Below are 17,384 nucleotides of genomic sequence, written 5' to 3' on the forward strand. Positions count from 1 at the left end.
GACTCCTCCGTGGAGAACCGGCAGCTTGAAAAACATCATCATCGTCCTGCCCAAATTGAGATAACTGTACCACTCAAGTCAGGTTTAGAGCAGGGGTGTCAAACTCACTTTTCTCGCGGGTGTGATTGGTTAAAAAAAAAAAAGAAAAAGGCTTGCAATATTTTAAGGTTATTAAAATTTAGGACAATTTGCAATTTTGGTGTTTTTGCTAGAAACATGAAGTAGCGCATGATTTGCCTTTGTGGGCCACATAAAATAATGTGGCAGGCCGAATCTGGCCCCCGGGCCTTGAGTTTGACACCTTTGGTTTAGAGCAAGGGGTGGGCAACGATTCATTGAAATATTACTTAAAATGTCATCGTTTATCTCATTGAACAGAATTGGTTCACAGAAATAAAACTATATTACATTGTCCTGATTTCATTTTTAATTGGTTATTTAATTAGAATGAAATTTCAAAATCTGAATTATTTTGTATTATTATTATTATTTTTTTAAATAAATTAATACGCACTTACATTTTTTCCCTCTTTTACGAATGAACTGACACATGTGTCCTTTTTAAAAATGAAATGTAGCCCTTGAGCACAAGTGTGCCCACTTTGGCTTTAGAGTTTGCTGTCAAATCTCTGCAGGCGTCCCTAATGTTGTGGCCTGTGAGTGCATTATACAGCGTCTGCTACCTATGACTCATCAATGTGTGCCTCTTTATTCCGTTCAAGCCGGCTGTCTTTTTCTGCCATAATCATCTTTTTTTTTTTTCTATTTAAATCCTATCCATTGTCTATTGTGAGGTGCCTCAGACTGATTGTTTCTGAATAGCGTGTGGTATCTTTCGTGCTTGTTATTGTGGAAAATTGCCTAAATATGAGGGGCTGCATCGATAATGATTGACTTAATACTGTAGCACAAACAACTAACATTTGAATGTCTTTTCTGTTGCCTTACATTTGCTGTGTTCCCTTTTTAAATCTTGCTTGCTGCTTAACGGTTAAGTAGGGTGTTGTTGTAAAAAGGGCCACTTTGTTGCAATACTACACGACAGAGGCTGTTGCGAACAGGCTTGCCGAAATTATGGGTGATAACGGACATTAAATAATTACAATAAATGAACTGGATGGCGCTGAATGGCCGGTTAAAACTTTTTCTCTCTTTTTTTTTTTTTTTAAATGCCTTGATTGAAATTGAAATAACCAGTCATCAGTAAATCATATAAATCAAATAAATTCCTTGTCGGATCACTAACCCATCTAATTTAGCTTATTTATTTGCATTATATTCAACTAGCCAATTATGCTCTCAATCTTTTTGTTTGGGGGTTTTTAATTGATTATATGTTCCAAAAAATACAACATTGGACCGGTAACATTTCGTGTTTTGCAACATCATACAAAAGTCATGCTAGTAATGTGGCAGCCACGGCTTTCGTCAGAATTTCGAGGGGTGGAGGAAGAGTAGCTTACGAGCAGTTAAAACACTGCAAAATTGACAATTCCTAATGATCAATGTATCGATTACCATGCCCATCCCAAATTGCCTGTTTATTTTAAACAAAAGTACATCCAAAAGCCTTATTTTCAAGCTGATACCCTCGAATGTAAGCACAAAGGCTCTACTTTGTTACATCTTCAGTGGGCCAGTCTTGCCTTATAAGCACATATGGATTGTGAGAAGCAACAAAAGGTTATGAACACAAATTTCTGATTTCCTTTAAAAATACTCAGACATATCAATTATTTTCTATGACTGTTCAGTGTTTTTTTTTAAATGTAGGAACTGTATACGTCATGTTTGTCATCAAGCACTTGTGGTGTAAATAATGTTGAAGAGGTGAATAAAACAAGCAGTTTCGGTGGGAGTCGCACTGTCTGACTCTTGTGTGGTTCATGCAGCTGCATGTGTCAATTATTTTTGAGCACCTGTAAGAGGTTAGTTAAGTCATAAAATGCAGCGAGGAAGGGGGTGGGGAAATGACAAGCGCTAAGTAATGGTTATGACTGGAAATGTTTTAAGTGTCAGGTATTTATAGAGTTACCTGCATACCCCCTGATTGATGGTGACAGCTCAAAAAAAGTCACATCTGTGGACTTCTAAGTGAAATACTGTTTATCCTCCCAAACCACGCCATTATGTAAAACATGAATGCAAATTCCTGCATGTTTACATTTCTTTTTACGTTGTAAACGTGTCTGTTAATCATCTCTCACTCTCTCTCGCCGGGCTTGACTTGTTCAGCTCGGATTCACTGCCACTAAGCAACGGCGGCTACGTAAAATGGCTGCTCTCTGCCATTAGCAGCGAAGAGCCCGTCGTCGTCCACTTGTGTCGTTACGTCAGAGGAGCGTGCTTTACGGCAATCGTTGCCTCTCGCTGGGTACCTGCACATTCCACAGTGTTGAAGCTACTTCAGACGAACTTTGGCAAAGGGTCAGGTCTGACAGTGCCCCTCCTCCGGCCAAATTGGCAGCAATGTGGTAAGTCGATAGTTAAATAAGAGCGAAACGAGCACATCGTCTCCAGCGACTACTGTTATATGCACTTATATCGTAGTTACGCTAAACACAATTAACACTTATTTGAACATGTCACATGGAATAGGACATGAGTTAGCGTGAGTGTAGTTAGTGTTTAGCGTCGCTTTAGTTGGGTCACAAGTGCCTGCACAAATAAACTGATGCAGTCGAAGCTGATCCCCCTAAATTATACAGTACTAAACAATGTTCATCGGTTTACGACGGACCTTTAGAACCCGCGTGTGTGTGTGTGCTGGTGAACGTAAATCGTGACGCGTCCTATCAATTCTGCTGTTTGATCTCTTAACTGACTACCAATAAATTCTGGAGTTTATTTTAAGATACTACTCATGCACCATCTTGTATCCCCTTGTAACTATGACTAGAAAAAGGGGATCGTACTCATATTTGCTGCAGTTCCTCGAAATTATCTCAGAGTAAGTCCTAATGGCTGGATTTCACCTGTGAGGTTAATTATGGCCTGCCGGAATCGGTATCATCACCGTTTACCTGGAAAGGAAGAAACATGCTGATATTCACTAGACTTCACATTTGCCACTACGTTATTTGCAAAACGTTTTTGATATATGAAGTGCAATGTGCATAGCCTACTTGCATACTATTGAAATTTATTGCAGGTTTTTTTTTTTTTTTTAAACGAATGAAAAAATATAATGCATTCTACACAATGTCACCTTAAGAAAAGGACGACATGGCTGGATTCATTTTTGTTTACCATACATCAATCGCACTAATCATACCAAAAGACATGGCTCCCATTTAAACAACTGCAAAGCAATGTTTTATCAACAAGTTGTATACTTTGGAATCTTGGTATATTCTTCCAAGTGGCACAAATTATGCTGAGGTCAACAAACTCTACATAAGAAAAGAGTGTGAGGGAGCCAGTGCAGTGCTTGCTGAACTAATGCATCTTTCCCTCTATAATTTGCCATTAAGGTCCTCCCAGCTAGCACCTCTCCTCCTATTACTGGTGCTAGCGAGCGAGGTAATAGGGGAGGAGAGCATCAGGAAGCCCAATGTTGTTCTGGTGATGGCTGACGACTTGGGAATCGGCGATGTGGGTTGCTACGGAAACAACACAATCAGGTCAGTCCAAATTTGTGTTACAGTCGCGCACCTGTGGATGTACAAAGTACATTGTACCAGCTTCCTGTTGTCTTCTCATATGCTCCACTGACAGGACCCCCAACATAGACAGGCTGGCCTCCGAGGGGGTGAAGCTGACTCAGCACATCGCGGCCGCCCCACTGTGCACTCCGAGCCGAACAGCTTTCATGACGGGGCGATACGCTGTCCGCTCAGGTCTCCTACTGAACACTTCAAATTTACTTTTCGTTTGTTTACATGCAGCTCTTTTCAGGGATGGCGGGGACAGATCTGGCACCGGTGAACCTTTTCCTCGCGGGTTCAGGCGGGCTGTCACCTGAAGAGACCACTTTTGCCAAGAGACTGAAGCAACAAGGATATAGCACTGGCCTAGTTGGTGAGGGCTTGTTAGTTTTATTTTTTTTGTGCCTATGTCCTTTTACCCACACACAGTGGTCCATGAGCACCTCATAGTGGCCTTTTAGTGTATTACTTCAAATGACACATTTTGCACATAAAGCTACCTTGATACAGATGGTAGTGATACAAGCCCCTTTATTGAAATATCGACTTATGTGTCGTAATATAACGTGTGTGACATACCTCAATTAAAATACCCCACACACTCTTTGGCATCAGCTCCGTCTAATGCTCGTGCCGTGAGTGTCTATACGCCCCACTCCATACACTTTTAGCCTAAAGGCCAGTTTGGCTTTGGTTGTCATGATGCCCATGGCTGCGATGCTTGCAAATGTCACATGACCAAAGCCAAAAAAACAGGTGAGCCATGGCGGTTGTTACTTGAGTCATTTTCAGTAAGAGCAAGAGGGAGTGCAAAGAAAAATAGACACTGAGATGGAAAAAAACAGGTGGAATTTTTTTTTTTAATCTTACTTCATATTCTACAAACGCAATATTAATCTGAACACAATGTTTTGCCTAGTGGCTGGTATAGATTATATTGTAAAGATTTTTTTTTAATTGACTTACCCTTTAATAAGTCACATTTTCGCAAAGTTAAAAACTGTGACGTGTTGGAACATGTCTTAACTTCGCAACAATGTTGAAAATGCAATTATTTGAAAACGTACATATTGTGTACGTCATCAACCAAAGAAAACTGGGACTTGTGAGCACAAGCAGTGGATTGCTTGCATTAAGTGTTTCTATCACCATCTGCTGGCCTGGCATGTATACTACAGTGCATGCAAGCCAATTTCGACGTCTCAGTCCAATATAAAAAATGTTCATATATTTTTTTTTACTAGACAGCCAAATTGATGTAGACATTCTCTGCGTCCGATGCAGGCAAATGGCACCTCGGCATGAACTGCGAGCGAAGAGGGGATCACTGCCACCACCCCAATCGGCACGGCTTCAGCTTCTTCTACGGCCTGCCTTTCACCCTCGTCGATGACTGCGTTGCGACAGCGGGGACGAACGTTATGGGCAGCCTGCAGCATGCACTCCAAAAAATGTCTGTGTTGCTTGTGGTTGGTCTTTTCACACTGGTGAGTTTGATTCGGAACGTGCTTTTCACTGAACAGTACCAACTGGACTCCAATCTATTTGGCCCTGTTTTGCGCCTCAAAACTGAGTAAACTACATTGTCTTGAATGCATTAGTCAGAATTAGACATGCTTACGGTACAATATACAGTAACTATAATTTTACAACCGCAGTGACATGGCAAGGCCCATTCAGTCACGTTGCTCCTCTAAACATCACTGTGGACACGCACATTATGGAGTGATCAACGAGTGTGTGCTGTAATTGCTGTCTCCACATAATCATCTTTGAAACTGCACATGGAACTCATTACTTTAATTAATCAGATTGACTGGTGCTGCTGTTTTTGTTGGCAATAGATTTCAGGGATTAGCAGTTTACTATTCTGTGTCTGTGTGAATTATAGTTTATGAATTTGTGCACTTAAATTTATGACCTGTTATGTTTTTGTTGGTGGGAAAAAGGAGGCCTTATAGAAAATTGACTTTGTAATAGCTTCAGTTGGGCTGCCTGACTTTATCATGGCAAAGTCTGAAGGTCAACAGAGCTGCATTGACTTTTGTCGGATGCCCATATTACTGTTGCTAAGCGACTCATACTTGACGTGATGACCAGTTGGCCACTGTCCCGCCGCATGATAGTTTTTTTTTTATTTTTTATTATGCAAGGTGTGCACTCATCGCATCTTGTCTGCCACAATTATTTCTCATTAATATAGCTTCACTGCTTCAATCGTTTTGATTTAGCTTGAATGAGCATAAATTATTTATCATTTTCACGTTTTTTTCATTGTCTGTGGTTAATTGCGCGAAACAGCGCTAGAAAGATGATGACATGAAATTCACCGGTGAGATTGGTATTGATGATCGGATTCAGAGAATGAAGAAGCCTTGGCAGATGTTGGTCGCAATTAAGCGGATCGACGGGATATTAAGGATAGCAGCAACAAAAAACAACTACATTGTGGGCTCTGCTCCTGCAAGTAAAAGACACTTGCTTGCCTTTTCAATCCCCTTGCATCACTCTGTCCATCGTGGTTACATGCTGTGAGCAAATAAAATATGTCTCCTCTAAGTGATTGAAACTCCTGCGTTGTTTGGTGACAGATTTGTGTTTGCGCTTGCGGCCTTGTGGACATCAACCTGTGGTTCTTGGTGACGCTGGTCTTGTTGAGCTTCCTGGTCATTGCGGTGTGGTGCGTTCCCTTTGGCCTGCTGGCCAGGTGGAATTGCATCATCATGAGGGACCAGGAGGTGGTGGAGCAGCCCATGTCGCTGGAGACGCTGCCCCACAGGATGCTGACTGAAGCGCAGCGGTTCATCGAGAGGTTAGAACACTGCAGAACACGGCATTTGGGTTTGAGTTTGTTTATTTTTAACCAAAGTCCAAATCTTTGATTTTTAGTATTTGCCAACACAGAGTGCAAGAATTAAATTTTGCTGCATGTGCTGTCTTCCCCTTGCTAAAGCTTCTTTTAACAGAGGGGGGGGGGGGGGGGGGGGGGGTCAATGACAATCAGTTTTCTGTTATTGGCGTGGTATGTCCAACAATATCGTATCTGTTTTTGTTCCCTTAAGGAATGCTCATCATCCGTTCCTTCTGGTTTTCTCCCTGGCTCACGTCCACGTACCGTGCTTCCGCACGCCGGCTTTCGCGGGCAGAAACCGCCACGGTTGCTACGGCGACGATGTGGAAGAGATGGACTGGCTGGTCGGTAAGTGAGCCTACATTGGGGAAAAAAAAAAAAAAAAAAAGCACCAGCGCAGCAAATTAGAATGCTCCGAAGGCTGCAAAATTTTGAATTCGACCAAAACTAGCTATCGGCTGACTCGTTTTAATAAATACACCGTGTTTACCTAATTCCCTTTTGGAAAAATTGTTGTGAACTTATGTGAACCAATTGGAAGATCCCAGAACACTCATGGAGGGTTCATCGTACAAGACAAGTCATGATAAATGTGACTACTGTTGTTTTTGTAGGTGAGCTAACGAAGACGGTTGATTCATTGGGCCTGGCCAACGACACTCTGTTGTACTTCACGTCAGACCACGGAGGGCACATTGAGTTTTCTGATCCTCTGATTGGCCAGAGAGGAGGATGGAACGGCATTTATCGAGGTATTTAGCACCTTAATGCCTTACAATCACTGTAAATGCTACGTAAGGCTCTTTTTTGATTTTACTTTCTATTTTATAATCAACAAGCTCTGTGCTTTTATCAAGGCAATGTTTTAACATTTTCATATTTTTAATGGTCATACAAATGCATCCAAAAGTTAATTGCAAAAAAAAAAAAACGCATTCAATTTAAATTACTTAACAGTCACACAAATGTAAAAAGTATTTAATGCGTTAATGCTGTGAAATATAAACACATCACTACCCTTCTGAATGTGATACTGCCTCTCCAAACTTCCCTTGTATTGAATCCTTTCTTCTGAGTTCTTCTCTTCACACCACGCTCATTGAGACGGCATCTTCTTATAGCAGAATTTCCACAAGTAAAAACTTTTTGCATTTATAGTTCTTGAAACTCAAAGGTTTCTGTTCAATTTCTCCAAAGGTGCTAATCCCCTTCAAAGAACTCGCCCCTGAAGTGATAAATTACCTCAGAGCTAAATTTCAACAACGGTCCAAACACACAACCGACCCCCAACAAGTTCCAGGGCAAAATCCAAATGGTGATGCTTTTAAGTCAGTCGGTCTTATTTAGTATATTGCACTTTTCACAGAGAGGACTCACAAGGTGTGTCACATATAAAATTCAGTACACTGGGTGGAATCCTCCTTAGTCCACATTTGGTCAATTTCACATTTTCTTTTATTATTGGTCAGTCCCAATGTGGGCGGGCCTGTACTTTTTGTCACTCATTGACTAATACAAAGTGTTGAAAAAATGGCTTGCTGTCTTTGATGATGCAATGTTAAAGACTCAACTGTTTTTTGTCGTTTTGTTTTCCACCCGATACCAGTGATAATGCATCAAAATCATTTTACGGTTAGTACAAGAAAAAAAAAAACACCAATCAAACAATTGAATAAAAAATCATCTGAAGCTCTCCCAATTTTGTTCTGTCAAGGTGGAAAAGCCATGGGAGGCTGGGAAGGCGGCATCAGAGTCCCTGGGATTTTTCGCTGGCCAGGCAGACTGGAAGCTGGCAGAGTGGTGGACGAGCCCACCAGCCTCATGGATCTGTACCCCACGCTGAAATATTTGGCTCAAGACAACCAACCAGACAGGTTTTGATCAGCTTTTTACCCCAAATTGTACTCGGTTAACTTAAAGAAAAAACTGTGGTCATGCCAAGTTTCAATGAAAGATTCTTGGATGGTCACAACCTCATGCCGCTGTTGGAGGGGCAGGTGGATCGATCAGCGCATGAGTTTATGTTCCATTACTGTGGCAGCAGCCTGCATGCAGCACGCTGGCACCCACCAGACAGTAAGTTCACACAGGATCAAAGGACAAAGGATCTAAATCTACTGGTGGTGGAGGGTGGGGCTCTCCTTAGTTATTTATTTTAAGTGACGAGGGTGTTTTTGTCATTTTACACAGGTGACTCAATCTTCAAGTTGCACTTCTTCACCCCAAACTTTTCCCCCGCGGGAGCTGTGGGATGCTATAACCAGGGTCTCTGCTTCTGTCACGGAACTCACGTGACACAGCATGACCCACCGCTGCTCTTTGACCTTCTACGAGACCCCTCAGAGTCGCACCCACTGGGCCCTGACACGGAGCCGCGCTACGAGGAAATCCTCCGTCGGGCAGCTGAAGCAACGCAAAGGCATCTGCGCTCCTTGGTGGACAAACACCCAGACCAGTTTACTTGGGACAAGGTTCTGTGGAAACCCTGGCTTCAGCCATGTTGTGGAACCTTCCCCTTTTGTGGCTGCAAAGAAGACACAAGGTAGTCGGAAAATATACTGGACGTTTTCATTTAGAACAGAGGTTGTAATTCACACTCTTTGCCGTTAGGGGGCACTGTGAGACCGTGTTTGGACAGCTGTGCAAACAGTCAGGGAGGGGGTATCAGCTATCAATGGGTGTTGTTGACTATATAATTATACTAAAACATATATTCTTACACAGTAGGTTTTGGCCTTGTTCAGTCCAGGTCTCAATTCCCACTCCGTTCAAAAAGTAAAGATAACTCTATGGATTTAGCGTTTCTCGAACACATGATGTCCATGGCAGAAGGTCATCCCACGGTCATTGAGAGCCATGTTAAATTTTAAAGCGGTCAACCCCCAGCGTGATTAAGGTAGCTCCGTTCAAAGGTCACATTCATTTAAGGTTGCCTATTTTCCTCATCAGGGCTCGCCTCGGCACAATTTGCAACATGCATTACTGAGAATATTATCTCAAAGGCAAGAACGGCTATTATTTTCAAGGGTGTTCAGCACAAGGTCGCCTTAATAATCAAAATACATGTTTATCGTCATCTTCATCCACCTGTTGCCCTTTTAAACCATTTTTTTATTTTACTGCTCTGCAGTGGTTGCAAGAGCAATGCATAATGTTCTTGTTGTGTGTTTGTCTTCTATTCTGTTTCGATGTAAATTTCAAGTGTAAGGCAGGTTTCACACTTGCAACACGGAAGGAAGCAATAATAATATAAGCCATTACATTGTGTTTAATTGGCTTTGGCTGACTCTTCTGACTATTGATTTAAATGAAAGTACCCACCACTCAGTTTCTGCCTGTCTCTTGTTTGTCATTCAAGCATCCTCGTGGGTGTGGCCAACAATTTGACTCCATGAAGCAACAAGTGGATGGGCCCATGAAAACGTCTACTGGCCTTGGAAGGTATGTGCACTTTTTAAGATTCTGCCCAGCTACAAGCAAAAAAAAAAAGGAATGGATGAGCCCATGAAAATGTCTACTGGGTGTGACATGGTTTTTTTTTTTTATTTATTTTTTATTTATTTATTTATTTTTTAAACATCAACCTCATTATTGTGCTGAATGAATTTTCCTCGCAATTTTTGGCCTGGCTAATCTGAGCAATTCTGTTGCTTTTTTTTGCTGTTTACTTGGTTTAATTTCCATTGTGACAGATTTTATGATTAGGAACGTCTTAGTAGAGTTGTATGATTTTATATAACAAATGTGAATTAAAACAACTCGCGACAATAAGATCAGGATGTTTGTGATATGTAGCCTACCTTAGTATCTGACTTCATAGTTGTCTTGAATGCAACATTTTCCACTCGTTCAAACAGCCTTAGGAGTGTGGCTGGCCTACCTGACTTTTTGTTTTGGTCTCTGGTTGTTTTGTTCCTAAAAATTATATTTATTATTGTAAGACACTGTAACATGCAGTTTGGACATTAACGCTGCGCTTCAATATAGACAAAAAGTGGACATCATGATTCAATTAAAATGCATTGCTCATAAAAAAAAACCTGCTAAAATAAATTCTTAAAAATTTGATGTGAATATATTGTACTGTACTTAAAAGTAAATACAACTGAAGAATAGTTAAAAAATAAAAAAACATTGGTACTGTACTTTATGTAAAAATACAAAAAAAACATGCATATAGGATAGTGGCCCTCGAGGACTGGCGTGAAGCACCCTTGCACTAGTGGTACTCGTACCACACTTTGAGAATCACTGGACTGTGGCCGTTGGGACTCAAGTTATCAGTCTCCAAGTCTCCAGGACTTCTGCCTATAACCAAGTGGACATTGACCTGGACAAATAATCGAAGAAATGTACCGTATACTAATGATTGATAATTACAATGTGATTTCCATTGAATTGTTTAATGATGTGCTATGAAGATTTGTGACCTGAAACACTTTTTCTTTGTTTTTTTTTATGTGGGCTTTTTAATTAGTTTAGTTCTGAACATGCATGTATATGTGTATCATGTATAACTCCATGTTCTACTGTCCGTAACATGCCTCTGCTCCGCCTTCCCCCTTGACCTTGTTTTGGCAAATGTCAGTGTTCCTTTTAGTTCAAACGCTTTTTGGGAAGTCAAAAACAAGGCTGGATAGAGTCCCGGTGGGCCTATAAGGATACCCTGTGGCTCTCCATACTGTATCTTCACCAATAAAAGACAGTAAAGACTGTGTGAACCTCTCCAGCTTCAGTGTCATCATTCATCATCATCAGCACTTGGCCCGTCTCCCTCCAGCAGTGGCTGACTGTCAAAACATCAAAGTTGGCTGGAGCAGAAGCCAATAATTGCTCTCCTTCCCATCCCCTATCTCCTCGTCTCTTTCTCCTCCGTCTCCTCATACTGCTCTCTTCAACTTCTCCTCCTCTTCCTCCTCCTCCTCCTCCGTGGTGCCTGCGGATATTCAGCCTGCATCTGCAAGTGAGTCGGGAAACGTCACGTACATCATTACAGTAATCGTTGCAGTTCCTATAGCGTAGTATTTACTCCTCGCCCCCCCCCAGCAGAGAAACGTGCCTCCGATCCACTTGAAGTTCATTACAGTAGCTCCTCTGTTCTATCTACGATAAGTAAATCAAGCAGCCGAGCGTACCTAATAACGTTCGCCGGTGCATCAAAGTTAATGATGGCTGGTGGGGTAGAATGTTGCTGGCCTTTTATCATGTCACATGTAAACAAAATACGACCGGCATGCACGCACACGTCTGTGCACGCATTGTATATCATGGTAAGAGCGGGTAAGGCCAGTTTCTGCAAAGGTCAATGTTGCAGGATAAGCCATAAAGCATTTCTGCAGCACCCGCTTTGACACACACAAACACAGATCTGGAGAGAAAAGAAGAATATTAAAGGGCGGCTTGAAATAGCTGCTCTGCATCGGGGATGTGATGAGATGGTAGATGTGGCCTGAGGGAAACAGCCCACATAACCGACACTTGTTGTGCACCTACCAAGTATTACCTTGTGTGCTTATTTCAAGTGCAGTATAATGAAAAAAAAAGTGATATGAATACTTAATCAGCCATATCTGGCTTACTGTATGATTAATGAGTTGCTTGCCAGAATGAGACACTATTGAATTCATTTGAGTTTTACTTACGGTTTAAATAATGGATTTTTTTTTTTAATCTTGAGGCTTTTTTGCATTTACAGTAGGTATGAAACCAAAATCATTTAAACAACGTGTCCATCATTCATGTGACCTAATTTAACTGGATTAAATACAAATCCAGAGAAGAAAAATAAACAAAACTTTGATAATGTGGTTGCATGGGTGTGCACACCCTCTCATAATTGGGGATGTGTCAACAACATTCTAACTCATGTTAAATGGGACACATCTGCCACCATTTAAAGTGCTTCTGGTAAAATGTTTACTGTTTTCCTGACATCTTTGTAGTCCCATTCATCCAGAAATCCACAGAGAGCTTCCACAGCATCAGAGGGATCTCATTGTTCAAAGCTGTCAGTCTAAATAATTAACTATACCATGGAATAGAGTGAAGACAATGTTGAGAAAATATGACATAGACATTAGCAAGATCTGGAGGTCCCTCCAAAATTGATGAAAGATGAGGAGAAAAATGGTCAGGAAGGCTGCCAAGAGACTGACAGCAACACTGAACACGCTGCAGAAATTTATGGCAAATAACGTCTGTACATGCGGCAGCTCATTTTTATTTTTTTAATTATTTTTTTTACATTTTATCACAAATGAATTCATCTAATTAATTACATTTTTCTGAAATGTAATATTTATTTATTAATTTTGTTCTCATTTTATTTTTTGATCCCACTCCCATTTTAATCAGCCTTGCGAAACAATCTTATTGTGTATGTGCTAAGAATACAAGTCCCAGAATGCATTGCGCAACAACCTGCAGTGCCTCCGAACGTTTTTGCAGTTTTGTCTTTAAAATGTTAGCGTGCGCAGGCTAAGTAGCTACTCGTTGCGTGCTCGAGATGGCGTTGTAAGCATTACGACCGAATAATTTGTGAACCAAAGGAACAGAAGTCGTCAACTGTCAACAACACGCAATACACTTTTGCAAAGCCTGCTGATGAGCTGATCATTTGAATCAGGTGAGTTGCAACGAGGAGAGATGGAATACATGCAGGGAGACAGCATTCGAGGACCGGAGTTTGACACCTATTAAAATGTAGTTTGATATTTTTCTCCCACTCGGGTTATCATGCTTGATCACAAAGTACCTTTTCAAACATGAAATGAGGTCCTCGCGTTTAATGGCAACTGCATTAATAATCGAAAACGAGTATTTAAATAATAAAATATCAACTATAAAATAGTAATATGGCTTTACATTAGCCTCTGGCAGTGCTACTCTCACTCTCCGTGTTTACTTAGTCAGCATGTGTGCTTTAAGTGCTAATCTACGACATATGGACATGACTGGTCTTCATATATTGATGCAAATAATAACACTTTGGACGGATTTACCTGCCAGGTCCAAGTGCCCACCTATGATTTAACGCCTAACAGCCAGTTGTAATTGAATACATTTTTCTGTGTATTTCCTTGTAGATTCATTTGACACATGGGATGTGTTGATGCTGGCGAAACACGTGAAACAACCCCCATGGACCCAAATTGCTCGTAAGTACTCCACAAGCAGTGACACGGAAGTAAACATTAATACATAAATAATACAAATATTATGTTATATAACATTTAGTCCTCCCGTTGACTTCAATTAGGTAACCACCACATTACTCCTCTGGCTTATTTTCCTTTTTTAATCGTTGCATTCACACAGTTCTTATGAAGCATATTTACAGCATTTTCTTCTCTCTGCTTTGATTGTTGTTGAGTATTATGGAAGTGGTTTGTTATTGTTTATTCGTGTTGTTTGGACCAACATACAAGCCACCAACTGGTGCATTTCCATGATGTCAAGCTTGGATTGACAAAACATATCCGATCCATATTTATACTGCATTGGCAGTATCCATATCTGATTTTGATTCAGCTTTGAAATGGGCCTAATTTCTGGTCCGAACATCTTCATTTCCATGCATTCTTTTTCTACTTCGCTGTCATACCAATTATAAACCATGTAGCATACCGTAACTCCCGCCGGAATATTAACTCATTCACTGCCATCCCTAGTAGAATGAATGTACTTTTTGACGTCTATATGCGTCAATGGGAGTGAATGACAACACATAATGTACAACATTTATTGTTACACAATCTTCAAAGCACACACTGTACAATATTTATGCGCATTTGTATCAGCACGCACACTTATCGTTGTTGCTCTCAACATGTTTCTTTGGTCGGTTACAGGAAATATTTAGAGAGGTGGGGTTTGATGAGAAACAGATAGCTTAATAAGCAAGCTAATGGGACAATTACTTTTCAACTCACACACACACACACACACACGCACACACACGTACACGTAGGCTTAGCTTATCTGCTGGACCTTTTTATCTGACAGAATTTGGCTGGGAGCGTGAGCTCATAAAGCTCTTCTGGGTGTACTTCCTTTCCACGTTAGCAAAACGAGTCCACTGCCACAGAAATGATGAATGACTCTGGCTTATTGAGAAGGGGTCAGAGCAGCCATTTTAATTTGGGCAAATTGCAGGTTTTCATCAAGCAAACCACCTCATGTATTGGACACCTGATCCTAGACACAAACACACACAAGCTGCCTCGGTCTGTATTACATCTCATGCCGCAGATGTTCCGGTCGTGTCATGTCACCTTTTTTGTTATTTATTTATTTTTTTTTTTTACAATGGGCTGTTTAACGCTTGATGTACGGCCTGCATCTGTTCACTGCTCGTGATGGAAAACCCACGAGTCAACGATTTAGACAGCTCGCATTTTATGGTCCCAGACGTCCTTTTGTTAAGGCAAAACACTTCTTTTTGTCCCAAATAAAGTAGGTCAGCTTGTACTGTAGCATGTGGTTGGTGGGACACTACACAAGCAAAGTGTCATATTTAGAACACTTTAAACTCAACTGAGCACACTTCTATGCCTTCGGTACTTACTAGGGATGGACGTTTGACTACATTTCTTTGATCGACAATAGACAAAACTACACTCAAATACAGACTGTTATTCTCAATTTGTAAACAGTTATCGTAACGCCTATGTCAATGCCAGAGTCATATAGATTGATTGAACGTAAATATTTGGGCCAACTTAACTTCATCAACATCTTTCCTCTTTCTTGAATCCAACAAATTAATTAGGACTCTATCAAGAGCCAAGTGCATTTAAAGGGGAACATTTCTTTTCTTCGCAGCCCCACTCGTCGAAACACGACATTGACCAATCATAGCTCAGCTTCAGAAAACGGGGGAGACGTGATTGGTCATTCCCCGAGCAGCTGTGATGTCATTTTCCGTTGACAGAAAGTGACAAAATGCATCAAAATGCAATGTCTAGACCAGTGACAGCACTTATAACATTCTTGCATAGATTTTTTTTTGGGGGGGAAGTTGACTTCCCCTTTAAGTTCCATTCCCACGGCAGTGACGTAACCAGAAATTTTTCAGACGTTGGAATCCGCTGATGTCTGTCACTAATCAATGAAGGCATAATTACAGTCAATATTGGGTGCGCCAAATGTGTCATGTGACATGTTTTCACATGTCACTATGACAGACATGAGCCCGTCAGCATTTGACAGCTTAGCGTTTGCATTTTTTATAAGCCTATCATACCTTTTACTCGTGGCTCTTTAATTGACATTGGCACAGCTGTAAAATTGCAGCCTGGCAAGAAGTTTTTCCTCAATAAGTGGTATCGTAGAAGGATAGATGGGTGGATTTTTGACAAGTGAAATCAGTCAGACTCGGTTCAGCGAGAACGTGATTTGTTCTTATCATAACATTCCATATGTTATAAAAGATTGTCTGCAGTTGGTGTATTGACACCAAGTCACAGTTGTTCCTCTCCAACATTTTCAAGTGTGTTCACTTCTCTTTCAACCAAGTATGATCTGAAGAGGGATTTTTATTTTTATTTTTTGTGTTGAAGGATGATTTTGTTGGCAAATGTTTTCATTGCCTCTTTAGTGGCTGTTTGAGAACTCACCATGTTAAAAAAAAAAAAAGGGTGACTATGTAAGGATTTTAGGGAGAGTGATGATATGACTTCCACTACCGATCATGCAAGAGTGTTTAAGGGATTTAATTTTATTGGGAAAAAACTCAGTAGCAGCCACAGCAATAAAGTTGCTTGTGGAATAGAGAAGATTCAGAGAAAGATGATGTCGTCCATGATCACATCGTGCACATGACACAATGTCTGCTATGTGGATTAAATGTACCCCCCCAAAAAAAGAATGACAGGGACCAATTTAATTCATGAGACGCTGAACCAGTAAGCCGTTGAGAACAAGTAGGGGAAAGGAATCATCAGAGAGAGGGGGAAGTACAAGCGGTTGCAGTAATTGCACGACTAATCAAAACTTGAGAGGGGCGCTCAAGAAACCAGAATGGCGCACAAAGCCTCATGACAAGCAGAGAGAGGTCACACATCGGAAAAATCCCCCGACAAGGAGAAATTGAAATGGTCCTGCGTCACTAAACAAGGATGAAGTGCGTGGGGAGGGAAGGGAAGGTCTCAACCCTTTAATTAAAACAACCATGGTGAGGTACTTGAGGATTTGGACTGTCATTCATGCCTGCTTTTTAATTTGCTATTATGAGAACTGTAAAACGAAGCCACCTCTGTTTATCACGAGTACCTCAATGTAACCTTTAGTCTGTTTTTGTTCCGCTTGGGTGTTAATTTTATATAAATGCACTTCCCCAGAAATTGATAGCCAAACATGCACTTACCTACTCCAGGGGTGGGCAAACTTTTTGATTGGCGGGCCACAATGGGTTCTAAAATTTGACAGAGGGGCCGGACCAAGTCGCGGATGGATGGAGTGTTTTGGTAACCTCATCTCACCGGAGAAAATAAATGCATTTAATTTGAAATGAAACTGAACAAAAGCATTACAGCAAAATATATGTCTTTGACACACCACCGTATTTAGAAAATAAAACATGAACAAGGTTTATTCATTTAATTTTTTTCAAGTTCAGCGGGCCGGATTAAAACGTTTAACGGGCTGCATGTGACCCCGGGCTGTAGTTTGCCCACACCTGCTCTACTCTTTTTTTTTTTGACAGATTTTTCCACAAAATGTTTTAGTACATTCCTTGATAAAGAGCTGGTCAAATTATGGTGACGATGGAATACAACGATACAATTATTGTTACTTTTGACTATAATACAGTGAAAACAGCCATCATTTTTAATCTACAACACACACACACACACACCCACACACACAAAACAGGTTCTTTATCT

At 40.9% G+C, this 17,384-nt stretch overlaps 1 protein-coding gene and 1 long non-coding RNA gene across 3 annotated transcripts in view; both read left to right on the top strand.

Annotated features, from left to right (window-relative positions):
* Positions 1-2,279: 2,279 nt before the first annotated feature.
* On the top strand, positions 2,280-11,223 carry arsh (arylsulfatase H). Of its 2 annotated transcripts, XM_088315847.1 has the most exons (12): positions 2,280-2,474; positions 3,474-3,623; positions 3,718-3,839; positions 3,898-4,020; positions 4,932-5,134; positions 6,239-6,459; positions 6,710-6,846; positions 7,113-7,250; positions 8,213-8,372; positions 8,453-8,574; positions 8,689-9,040; positions 9,857-11,223. In XM_088315847.1, exons 1-12 carry the CDS (start codon positions 2,470-2,472, stop codon positions 9,891-9,893), a joined length of 1,770 nt encoding a protein of 589 aa, XP_088171973.1. In that variant the 5' UTR covers positions 2,280-2,469; the 3' UTR covers positions 9,894-11,223. The 2 variants fall into 2 exon arrangements, with proteins under 2 accessions (XP_088171973.1, XP_088171974.1); XM_088315848.1 differs by lacking the exon at positions 9,857-11,223 and having other exon boundaries at positions 8,689-9,044.
* Positions 11,224-12,902: 1,679 nt separating this feature from the next.
* LOC148323489 (uncharacterized) overlaps positions 12,903-17,384 on the top strand; it is a 38,620-nt gene continuing 34,138 nt past the window's right edge. Inside the window, exons 1-2 of the long non-coding RNA XR_015846523.1 lie at positions 12,903-13,123; positions 13,584-13,655. This is a non-coding gene — a long non-coding RNA (uncharacterized LOC148323489). The remainder of the gene's footprint in view (positions 13,124-13,583; positions 13,656-17,384) is intronic.

This window comes from Idiotropiscis lumnitzeri, chromosome 14 (assembly GCF_059441095.1).
Source record: "Idiotropiscis lumnitzeri isolate Australia: NSW breed Sydney's pygmy pipehorse chromosome 14, RoL_Ilum_1.0, whole genome shotgun sequence".
NCBI lineage: Eukaryota > Metazoa > Chordata > Actinopteri > Syngnathiformes > Syngnathidae > Idiotropiscis > Idiotropiscis lumnitzeri.

Coding starts and splice junctions, on each gene's coding strand:
- arsh (XM_088315847.1), top strand. Junction 3,840..3,897: donor GCGATACGCTGTCCGCTCAG/GTCTCCTACTGA, acceptor AGCTCTTTTCAG/GGATGGCGGGGACAGATCTG. Junction 8,575..8,688: donor ACGCTGGCACCCACCAGACA/GTAAGTTCACAC, acceptor CATTTTACACAG/GTGACTCAATCTTCAAGTTG.